General features: G+C 44.0%; 4 protein-coding genes across 5 annotated transcripts; 2 read left to right on the forward strand and 2 right to left on the reverse strand.

Annotated features, from left to right (window-relative positions):
• Window positions 1-2: 2 nt before the first annotated feature.
• LOC117587850 (UPF0430 protein CG31712) lies at window positions 3-3,365 on the forward strand. Its single transcript, XM_034278817.1, has 4 exons — window positions 3-498; window positions 557-829; window positions 2,622-2,705; window positions 2,776-3,365. Exons 1-4 carry the CDS (start codon window positions 157-159, stop codon window positions 2,932-2,934), a joined length of 858 nt encoding a protein of 285 aa, XP_034134708.1. The 5' UTR covers window positions 3-156; the 3' UTR covers window positions 2,935-3,365.
• Window positions 3,366-4,888: 1,523 nt separating this feature from the next.
• Window positions 4,889-5,640, forward strand: LOC117587854 (larval cuticle protein A2B). Its single transcript, XM_034278820.1, has 2 exons — window positions 4,889-5,030; window positions 5,100-5,640. Exons 1-2 carry the CDS (start codon window positions 5,022-5,024, stop codon window positions 5,529-5,531), a joined length of 441 nt encoding a protein of 146 aa, XP_034134711.1. The 5' UTR covers window positions 4,889-5,021; the 3' UTR covers window positions 5,532-5,640.
• A 241-nt stretch (window positions 5,641-5,881) lies between these two features.
• On the reverse strand, window positions 5,882-6,574 carry LOC117587752 (larval cuticle protein A2B). The gene is made up of 2 exons (XM_034278676.1): window positions 6,296-6,574; window positions 5,882-6,239 (listed from the first exon to the last, which is right to left on the reverse strand). Exons 1-2 carry the CDS (start codon window positions 6,305-6,307, stop codon window positions 5,922-5,924), a joined length of 330 nt encoding a protein of 109 aa, XP_034134567.1. The 5' UTR covers window positions 6,308-6,574; the 3' UTR covers window positions 5,882-5,921.
• Window positions 6,575-6,638: 64 nt separating this feature from the next.
• Window positions 6,639-10,018, reverse strand: LOC117587905 (cyclin-dependent kinase F-4). 2 transcript variants are annotated; one of them, XM_034278884.1, is made up of 7 exons: window positions 9,792-9,947; window positions 9,563-9,730; window positions 9,172-9,510; window positions 8,092-9,113; window positions 7,700-7,957; window positions 7,010-7,131; window positions 6,639-6,858 (listed from the first exon to the last, which is right to left on the reverse strand). In XM_034278884.1, the coding sequence occupies exons 1-7, from the start codon at window positions 9,945-9,947 to the stop codon at window positions 6,833-6,835; spliced, it is 2,091 nt and encodes a 696-aa protein (XP_034134775.1). In that variant the 3' UTR covers window positions 6,639-6,832. The 2 variants fall into 2 exon arrangements, with proteins under 2 accessions (XP_034134775.1, XP_034134774.1); XM_034278883.1 differs by having other exon boundaries at window positions 6,639-7,131; window positions 9,792-10,018.
• Window positions 10,019-11,634: the final 1,616 nt, after the last annotated feature.

Consider the following 11,634-nt stretch of genomic DNA (forward strand, 5'->3'; position numbering starts at 1 on the left):
TTGTCCGAAAAATGGATTCTAGCAACGTTAGCAGCACTGTTTTCGAGCATTGTGAAAATTGTATAAATTTATTTGATTAGATTGATTGTTTTGTTGTGTGAGCTGAAAGCAGCTTCCAATAAAGCTAGTGATAGAAATAATTGCAATTATTTCGCAATGGGTTCCCGTTCACGCACTCCGAGCACGTCGGGAAAACGCCGGCATCACAAAAGCAAGCACAAGAAACGCAGTAAGTCTCACAATCGGGATCGGGACCACGACCACGAGCGCAGCAGCACGAGAAATGGCAGAGATAAATCAACAGAGGTGAACCACCATAGCCGTCGTGACCGGGAACGGGAGAGGCATCGCAGCGACAGGCACACAGAATATCGCAGTTCCCCGTCTATATCGAAGCCTCGAAAACGTTCCAGTTCATCGAGCGGTGACAGCCAATACTCGGACCATGAGTCTCAGCGTAGTAGACACAAGCGCAGCCGCTTCAAGAAGCTGGATGAGGTAAGCTGGATGACTTTTACAATGGGATTACATGAAATATATCCAAAATCAATTGCAGCAAAACCAGCTGCAGGTAGAGCGTCTTGCGGAAATGGAGCGGCAGCGTCGACAAAAAGAAGCTGAGCAAAAAACCGTCGAGGAGGAAGCAGCTAAACGTATTGAGATGCTGGTCAAGAAGCGTGTGGAGGAAGAGCTCGAAAAGCGGCGCGACGAGATTGAGCAAGAGGTTAACCGTCGCGTCGAGACAGCCAAGGCCGAAATGGAGCGAGAAATGATGCTGGAACTGGAGAGGCGGCGCGAGCAGATACGCGAAGAAGAACGCCGTCGCGAGGTAGGTGCTCGTAATCAGATTTCGCTGGACGACTGCTGCTATCACTGTCAGAAAACTACACACAAAACAACAACTACCGAGAACATGAACAAACATAAACAGCAGTTAAAAACAGTCGTCTTCACAATGCCACCAGAAATCGCTCTGGCGGCGTTTTCAGCAACGGCTCAGTGTGCGAGTGTGTACATGCATCTGTAAAATACTCCGAAGCCCTCATCCCATCATCTAAAATAATTTGCACAATCCACAAACCCACCTCATATTTAACTGCTTAAGGGCGTAGACATGGCTAACATCCCACCCCACCCATTTGCATCACTAACCTGGCATTTTTCAGCTCGCCTGTATACGCCACAAGACTACACACACAACCGCACTGAGCCCCTGGGAACGCCGCGGCAGGTTTCGCATCTATCTTCTTGCCAATAATTTTGTAATTTTTATTTTTCCTACCAACAAAAAAGCCAAAATGACGACATTGCCAAGTGTCGCGCATGTGTCACAGTTTTGATGCCTAAACAAAAGTATTGCATACTTTTACTCTTAGCTTCATCTTTTGTTTGTTCTTTACCTACATTCATATATTTTAAAACTTTTATTTTGGTACATATTGGTTTTTGTAACCCGTTGTTATCATTGGGCGCATACTACGCTTTCTGTAAACCGTATTCAGCGGGATACTCTCCTCGCGAGAGCCCGCAATAAATACACAGAAATCCCAGCAATTCACACAGAGCCCCCCATGCCGGAATTAAAGCAACCCAACCCTGCTGTGAAGCACTTGGTCCATGGAAGGACAGATAAGCAAAGGTTGCTCACAAACTCCTCTCTCCACTACTCTTCTCTTGAAACAAAGGTTCCCCGATTCGCGTACTGTCTTGCTTTCTTCTAAGTTAGTTGCGATAGTTAGGTGGTCTAGTTGTGGGGGCGGGCTTCGAGCCTGCCGAATAATTAGTTCCATCTGTACGCTGCTTGCAAAAACAAAGACTAAACACGGGTGAGTGTCCTAAGAAAACGATACTACGTGGACGGTGTGATAAGCCATCAACTATAACGATATAAAACGATACACAAAACGATATAAAACAATATACAATTGTGATCGACCGCCAGAAGACTCTGCAGTTAGTTTAAGACTCACTCGACAAGGTTTTAGTTTTATAGAACACATCCTGTATCTGTCTGTAATATTTTATTAAGCCGGATTGCCGTTCTTCCACATACTCATGACCAGTTTGCGATTTTCATATTTGTTTTTGAAGCTTTTTATTTTTCCAAAAACGTGTATGGAATTAGCAAAAAAAAAGAAAACAAAAATAAAAATGAAAAATATTCAAAAATTACCAAACAAATTTAGCCATTATACTGGAATAATGACCCATTTAAATAGTAAGTAGCAAAAAACAAAAACAAAAAAATAAATAAATGAAATGACCAACAATTTAGAAATAATAGACATTTGTTAATGTTGTGTGCTATTATATTGTATCAAAAAAAAAAACAAAAGAAAAACTTACTTATAACATTCTTTATTAGACACTACTAAATGTTTTTTACTTTCACCAAAATTTTCTTTGTAACTTATTGTTAAACATAAAAATAGATTTACTGCATTTGCAGGCCCATCAAGCAAAAAAAATACCTGCAACCACAAAACTTCTGTGCGTCCAATTCTCGCACAGTTTGCATCGCATCTCTGATGTCAAGAAACTGTTTCTATTTCATAGTTCTAAGCTGTGGCTAAACGATTAGGCATGATTTATTAATACGAAATTTTGTTTGGGTTTTATAGGAGGATGAAAAGCAAAAACGCGAAGAGCTTGAAGAGATTTTGGCCGAAAATAATCGTAAAATAGAAGAGGCTCAAAGAAAATTGGTAAGCTATAAACAATTATTATTATAATTCATTGGAAAAGTTGTCTTATTTATATTCTGTGTTGTTTTAGGCCGAGGAACGCTTAGCGATAATTGAAGAGCAGCGTCTAATGGACGAGGAACGCCAGCGAATGCGCAAAGAGCAGGAGAAACGCGTCAAAGAAGAGCAAAAAGTCATATTAGGCAAAAACAATTCCAGGCCCAAGCTGTCATTCTCCCTCAGGCAATGAGAGACACACGGTGTCAGTCAGTCAGCTGGGAACCATGGCATCATTTCTTGTTAACTGCTTTTGCTTTTTTGTTTACCTCACTGGCACGATTTGCTTGTGCTTGAAACCATTTATCCGTCTTTTTTGTTTTTATTGTGTTTAATATAATTAAATTTTTTTTAAATGACGAATTAATGGTTTAATGCACAAGCAAAGTGCAAGTTGAACCTTTTTCGAAATTGCCAATTATTATGAAAATATTTATTATTCAGCCTCTACATAGTGAAATGTGCTAGCAATTTCCTTAAATTTTTTAACATATACAATTCATATGTGGGACGAATGATTATGTGTAGTGCGTCGTATTGTTAACACATTTGAAAACTTAAGAAAAATCTAAACAACAAACAAATCAGTGAATATGTAAATCTATTTGCAACTTTTTGATATTTCAAAAAATCCAAAATCAAACAAGAACAAAAACAAACCGCAATTGAAATGGATAATAAAAATTTTAGAAATGCGTAAAATTGTATTGCAATGATTTTAAAATAAAATTCGATTGATTAGAAAAGGAAGTGGCACGCCCAGGTCTATCTACAAATAGCGAAAAATAGCCATCGCACGCCGAAATCAGACAGGAAATGGATTAATCGATTTAACTAATATTCTATCATAAGAAAAACTTTAAAAAGGAATTATCCTGCTGTACAACTACAAACACGCCGAAGCCAGCCTCACCCAAGTCGTGCCATTTAGTAATTTCCCTCCCCAATCCAAATTCAATCCAATCTCCTTCATTTGACTTATATCGGACACGATCTACTCGTGTGTACATGTCGCTAAGTAGACACAACTTATTATTTATAGAGACTACTTACATGTACATATATGTATGTCTGCTGCTGAATGGGTTGGGCGATGCTGGACAGCAGGCACGCTCATGGAGAAGTCGAGAGCTGTCCAAGTGCGTGAGCAGGCGGTGGCGACTTCAAAAATTGGCCCACGACCACTCGCAATAAAATCGTAATCTTGTTCTAAATGAATGTGGCGCAAGATGCGAATACGCACAGGCACCACCACCTGTCAGCTCCACCCCACTCAACTTCACCTGACCCCACACTCCACACCAGCGCATATTACTTCATATCGAATTTTAGCAACGAGTTTGGTCTTTGAAGCCTTTACTTTGCTTACCTTTTTTCGCATTGATTTGTGTGCGGTGCCAGCGTGAAAGGCGAAGGCGATCAGACCCAGAAAGATCTTGGGGGGCACGGCCCGCAGGCGGATGTCGCAATTTGATTAATTAATTTAGTGGAAAATCGGCAAAGCTTTTTAGCGGCATATCTTGGGTTTGTCTATCAAGCGAAACGATCTGCGAATGTCAACGTGCAATTTGTTTGTTGTGACGGCGTTAGATACTCGTATGCACATGCCAGTCAGCGATTCAGCCATTCAATATGTCATCTAACTTGTCAGCAGTTTGCTGATCCTATTAATGGATCCGTATGGATTATTTAGATACGGGTAGAAGGATGAAGAGCTAGAGGCTAAGCGCACATTTATGGATTGCTCTCTTAAGTACACTTACAATATGCATTGAAATATTATCTTTGAACACACTCGAATATTCACTTAAATCCGCACATATCGGATTAATTGTTTCACTGATAAGAGTTAACTTTCGCTTGACTTTGGCACATGATTTCGTAGCTTGAAAAGGGTGCCATTGTATGGCTCATATTGATCCCGATTGCCACAAAGACAACAGCTTAGACCTTGCCTACATTGTTGCCAAAAACTGGAGCAGAGCACGGCGAATGTTTTTTTACTATGTGCTCGCACAGTGCAAAAAATAAAATTAATAAAAATTAGAAAATTTTGCATTAGACGGATTCCGGTTAGCGGTTCGCGGTGCGTGTGCTTGGGCTTGGGCTTGAATTTTGAATGGAGTAGGGGCTGGCCGGCCGGCCAGAGAGCTTTGACTCAGCGAGCCATATAAAAGATGCAAACGCGACACTTGGAGACATAGTTCAGTGCAAGAGCCCAAAGTGAAGTCAACTACCAAGCCAGCACAAACGAAATCCAAACACAAATTCCAAGCCAAAATGTTTGCTGTAAGTTCTAAAGGATCAGGGAGAATCGTAGACTCTACTAACTAACTTTTCCAATATATTTCGCTGCAGCTTTTGTCTCTGTTCATCCTGGGTGTGGGCGCTGTCGCTGCAATCGAGCTGCCACTGAGCCCCATCTACCACTCCCCGGGACTTGTCAAGCCCCTGCTGAAGGCTGTCGAGGTTGAGGCGCCTGCCCACTATGACTTTGCCTATTCGGTGCACGACGAGCACACTGGCGACATCAAGAGCCAGACGGAGTCCCGCAAGGGTGATCAAGTGCAGGGCCAATACACGCTGATCGATGCTGATGGATATCTGCGTACTGTTGACTACACCTCGGATGCCCACAATGGTTTCAATGCTGTCGTCCGTCGGGATCCTTTGGGCCACAAGGTGCTTAAGGCTGCTCCCATTGCTAAGGTTCTGTCTCCGCTGCCCCTGGCCTATGGGGCACCAAAGCTGCTTGCCGCACCCAAACTGCCGCTCGGCCTGTACCACTAAGGCGGGAGAGACAGTTGGACTGGGGAGACAGAGAGAGATATCAAACACTGATTTCATTGCATCGACGACGACGACCACCCATCCGCATCTAGCAGCTCGTTCTAACCTGATACCCAGACACTTACTCGTAGCCACTTTCTACGCAATTACCTATGCTTCTGTCTATATTCTTCGACGATTCTTCCACTAAGACTTTTCGCCATTCAGCTACCAGCACCGCAGTGGATTGGTATGAGGATGGTGCTATCTCATCAGCGTAATATTGTACATATCATGTGTAAATAGAAGGCAATAAATGCATTTTTAGAAAACAATTTTCAAACAGCCTGTGGATATATTCTATATCATTTGATATATGTATATTATAGTTCCTCTTCAGTGTTGTCTGCTTCAGTAGCGTTGGTAGACGCTCCCAATTGGCTCACGGCGCACCTGAGCATTGAAACCCAGCAGCGGATCGGAGGTGTAGTCCACAATGCGACGATGACCATCGGGCTCAATCAGCGAGTAACGGCCCGTCACATAGTCGCCACGACGATGCTCGAACTGATCTTTTATGTCCCCAGTGTGGCTGTCATGGACTGCATACTGAAACTCATACTGAGCCGGACTAGAGATCAACTCATCGGGATGGCTGTGGCTGGCGATGATGGAAGCCTGTACAGCGGCCAATGCACACAGGAACATGCAAAGGCCAATGCTGGAAGACTACTCAAGGGCTGCTTTACACTTTGGATACACTTTCCATGGTGTTAATCGCTTACCAGGGCACTCATGCTGGAACTGAAGCTGGATATGGGCTGTGAACTGTGGCTGTGGCTGTCAATCGACTGTTGTCTAAGGGCTTGTCTCAACCAGCTTTTATATGCAAAGCAACCGTTGGCCCATTGTCGCAGTGGCGAAGTTATGGCAGATGAAATTGAATCTGCCGCAAAACAAGTGCAATTGTTGGGGCTTATGCAACGAGCGCCACCAAACTCTTGGCGAAATCGCAAGAGGGAAATGAAACTGAAGCCCACTTGCACTTGCTCCAGCTGCAGTTCCAGTTGCAGCGTCAACTCTATCACTAAATAAGCACCATTTATGTTCAAAATTCACTCTGGATTATATTAGCATCGATTAAAGTATATCTTATTTATCTCTTATTCTGTATCACAGCATCAACAATATTAACTTTAACTCTAAACGCTCGTTTGGATGTTTTGATTTGATGTTTTGACGGTTTGTATTCAGATTCAGTTTCAGTTTCATTCCATTCTGTTTCAGGTACAACGCGGCACTTTGCTAGTCGATGATCTCCTTCAGAATTTATTCTCCAGCAGCGATCCTGGGAATATGATAATGGGCATAAAATAAATACCTGGGCTGCCCAGTGAATTTTTGGATTGGTGCTGATGTGGTGCTGTCACGAATTTTCAGTTGCTAATCGACTACTTGGATTTACTGGAGTGCTTGCTGTTGCCCCACATTCAAGTTACCATTCTCGGCCACCATCCAGGCAGTTAGCTTCTCATCCTCCGTCTTGTTGGTCTCATCCCAGGGGAATGCTGCGGCTCCAGTCCCAGCTGCTGCTTGCTTCTGCTTCTGTGTGTTTTTTGCTCTGAAAGAGTGTGGATAAACATCTTTAATCTAACAATAAATACAGCATGAAAGAGCTCATCAAAGTCTTATTTTATCTAGCGTTTAGTGTGCCATAAAGAAATGAAACTCAAAGGGTCTGTAATTTATTCCAAATAATAAGTTTGTGGCTACGATAATGGGTACAGATGGTTATATGATTTGGTGACAGTAATACTTTCTTCTAGATTATGTCTACATCTACTCAAATGTATTTACAACTTGGGCGCGAATGTTGATTTTTACCTTATGGGCCAAAAGCGACATTCTTCATCAATTGAGGGGGAGGATGAGGAGGAGTTATCACTTGGGGAACCCTCACAAAATGTTCAATGACACAAGCAAATGAAAACACAAAAAACGATGACACAGAAACACAGACAGAGAGAGAGAGAGAGAGAGGAGAGAGAAAGACAGATACAGAGTATAGAGAGAGAGCACAACAACATGGAGCACATGGATGATAGCGCATGATTATGAGAGCATGAGAATTCTACAAGTTGCATGCAGGCCAGGGAAGCTTCTCCTCCGCCGCCTTACTCCGTACTTACAGCGAGTCCGCGTGACTGCCGTTGTTCACCTCCAGGCTGCTTTGGGTATTCTTCTTCCGTATGCCGGGCCGCAGGAAACTTTCGCCAAAGAGATCGCGCTCTCGATGGGCGCCACTCTTCGCCTGCTGCGTGGGTGGCACAGTGTGCGGGTACTTGCCATCGCTGTCAGAGTCCATTGACAGCTGCCCAAAGAGGTCCTCCAGCAGCATGTTGGTTTTGGCATTTCGCTGGCGTTTGGCGGAGGTTTTCAGCTTGGAGCTGCACGGAAAGACAAAGACAAAGTCACATGGTGAGGGAACGAAGGGAATCTCAGAGTGCAGCAAAAGATGGATAATGGATGGAATGCTCAAACAGTACAGTGACACCCCCCCTAAGAGTCGATCCCTACTCACCCGAGTATCTGGTCCAGATCGTCAGACCTCAGCTTGGCCTCCTGTCCGCTCGGACGGGATCTCGCGGACAAACGTATGGCCGCTCCATTAATGGATGACGCTTCGTAGGAGGGATGCTGTTGATGCTGCTGTGGCTGGCGCACGATTATGCTGGGCGGTGCCTGACTGGCGCTCACCTTGGAGAACACATTGTAGACCTTGGCATCGGGTGCCAGCAGGGAGCTGCGTGTCACTGGCACATAATATCCACCTCCGTTGTTCTTGGCATTGTTCTTGGCAGTGTCGTAGCTCAGCTGACTGCCGCTGACATAAATGGCACCCGCATTGCGGGCCATGGTGTTGCTGAAGGAGACATTCGGATGGTACAGCTGCTGCTGAGAGCCCGTTGCTGCTGGCAAACCAAAAAGCTGTGCAATGTTTCGATTCAAGTAGATGTCGTTTATGGATTCACTTCCATTCTGTTGCTGTGACTGATGCTGAGTCTGCCCTTGATCTACCGCGGGTCCTCCGACCAAGCTGGAAGTGTCTGCCAGGGCTCCACTACCATTTACAGGCATGCCCATTTCGTGGCTGTTTAAGAAGCTCAACTTTGGCTGATACTTTCGCGGCATGCTCACGTTCTTCGACAGACCCTTGCCATTGCTTAGGTTGTTGTTGTTGTTGTTGATGTTGTTGCCCTGATGGATGAGCTCGGTGACAGCCTGCAGCTTCTCCTGCACCGGAAGCACATGGTTTGACACAGTCTGGGTCCCAGAGGAAGCCGCCGCATACTTGGAACTGAGGCGAACACTCGCCTTGGTGGCCGCCGTGGGTGAGATCCGCTTGAGCGAGTGAAAGTACGGATACTTGAGGCTCTGCTGGGCCGTCGGACGCTTATCGGGATCGTAGGCGAGCATGTCCTCGAGCAAATCGAGTCCGTTTTGGCTGCAGCGACTGACGACGCTGCTTAGTGGCACTTTGATACAATCTGGATAGCGGAAGTGAATCATGGACGCCAGTCGGTAACCATCTGGCCAGTCACCCTGTCAATAGAAATTTGATTAGAATGTTCTTCTCGTGTTCACTGCGCTTTTTACTAACTTTCTCTGGCGTGCCCAGCACGGAGCAGATCTTGAATAGCTGATCCACCTCGCTGCTGCCTGGAAAGAGCGGTCGGAATGTGTACAGCTCTGCCATTATGCAGCCCATGGCCCACAGGTCGATGTTGCTGCCATAGTTGGTGGAGTGCAACAGCACCTCGGGCGCCCGATACCAGCGGGTCGACACATAGTCCGTGAACGGCGGCCTCGACCTGACCTCCCTCGCCAAGCCAAAGTCAGCTATTTTGATCAGCTCCGGACCGGAACAGAGAAGATTTTCCGGCTTAAGATCGCGATGGAAGAAGCCATGACGATGCATGAAGGCCAGGCCAGTGAGTACCTAAACAGGAGGATGGCTTACAGATGGCAAACAAATCTTAGTGCCAGCTCACCTGAAAGAGAATGCTCTTTAGCTCCGGCTCGGGCAGGTGGGTGTCCCGATCCTTGATCATTTGGTAGAGGTTCTCCTTCATGTACTCAAACACAAAGTAGAGCGTGTCGTTCTCTCTTATCACCTCCTTGAGCTTAACAATGTTCGGATGCGACAGTTTCTTTAGCGACTGAAAATTGTGGGCTGAATTAGCAGAAAGACTCAAATGCTGGAACTTGTGTTGGACTCACCTTAACTTCACGCAGATTCATGGCCTCCTCCCAGGAGTAGTATTTGCGCTTCATTCTCTTGATGGCAACCTTCTCGCCGGTGTCCTTGCGCTGGCCCAGCACAACGGTGCCGTAGGTGCCGTCCCCCAGTTGGGTCAGCGTTATATATCGGTTCATGCTTATTAAAAAATAGCAAACTTCAGCTTCTTCACATAGTTTCTAGCTGTGCACCTGTGCACAAAGAAATAAAGAAAAGAATGAGCAATATAAATGATTTGTATTATTTATACACCACCACTAACCCAACTGGGGCAAAACCTCTAAACAATCTCAGAGTTCTAATTAAATGACATGCACTAAATATGGAATCAAATCGACATCGAATCGGCCATGAGCCGGACATGTGTGTGGCCCGATGTGTCGGATCGGATGCCACCTATTCAATTTGGAATCAATATATTGATCCAGAGGCACCCAACCGATAAGCTTGACCGAATTCCATTTGATTTCAACCGAAAACCAACTCTCTGTCAAGGTCACAGATACACCAACAAACGTATGAGGATGGGATGGCAAGTAGTGGCGGGTCGTAGGGTCTGTAATTACAGCTTGTTCGACACACAAATCAAGAGTCGTAGATAATAAAGGACATCTAAGGTCCGGACATATTCCCAGCTGAATTATAGTTGTAATAAAAAATATAAGCTGCTAAAAATGCAAAGTAGATTTTAACTAAAACCTGTCTAACCGCCATTAACTGTTCATTTGTTTTGCTCTGTTTAGCATCTACATATAAAACACATCTCATTATTATCTCTCAAAACCTTCCTGATAACTTAAAGTTGACTCCGCTTGGTCTTCATCTTCAGAATTCGCATATATTTGGCATTTTTCAAACGATGATAAGATAAGAGACTAATTCATGGATTCCTGATTATATTTGCTGTTTGAATTAGCGTTCCTCACAAAAAAAGAGCTCAATGAGTGGAGAGGGTAAATTTAATTCAAAATTCAATCTTCAGTTGGATTTTAACCTTATTTGTCTTTAAAGGAATATTTATATTAACTTCACCCGTCGAATTGGTAAATCCTTTATCAGCTTTAGATTTCCAATTTTTTTTTCGGTGTTTGCATTAGTGAAACTCTTTAGCAAATTTCAATCGTTATTGTGAAGCCTGAAGCCAGTGTAAATTTAACAAGAAATTAATAATTATAAAGCTTAGCTACTGCTAAAGGGTTTTCCACGTGGAAGTCTTATGCAAACACCGGACATAATCAGGAATCCATTAGTTGACATCTTCTGGAGTGTGTTGCCAATTGAATTATTGACGGAGAAGAGGGCTGTGTGAAAAGGTGACGCTGGATAAAAGCAGTCTCAGGACGATTTGAGTAACTTCTCAAGCAACTTTAGTCCAAATTCTACACTTATTGTGCAGTTAATTTGTCAAGGGATAAAACCATATCTAAGTATCATCATCAGCACACCTCTCTAGATATGACAATTAAAATGAAAGCTCTGCTTGTATTCTATGGAAAATAAAACTATTTTATGGATTCATGATTTTATTGTGTATTAGGCATTAGTGCTCGCTCCCCTCAAAACAAGAGCTGAATGTGTGGATAAGAAAAATGTAAATCTATTTTCTTCCCAACCCAAAGGAGTATCGTCCACCGGCGTTGGCCATAATGAGGAGCTCTAGTAGTAGGAGTACGAGGAGCTGCAGCTTCATCTTCAGTTATTAAATGACTCGAGACCCCATCTTGCGAAGACATTTATAGATGATCACTAATCGCATTCCCAATCAAATTCTCAATGCCGTCTTAGCAGAGCTAATCCACAGCATTCGTGCATTCCCAATTCGAT

This window comes from Drosophila guanche, unplaced genomic scaffold, assembly GCF_900245975.1.
Source record: "Drosophila guanche unplaced genomic scaffold, DGUA_6, whole genome shotgun sequence".
Classification (NCBI taxonomy): domain Eukaryota; kingdom Metazoa; phylum Arthropoda; class Insecta; order Diptera; family Drosophilidae; genus Drosophila; species Drosophila guanche.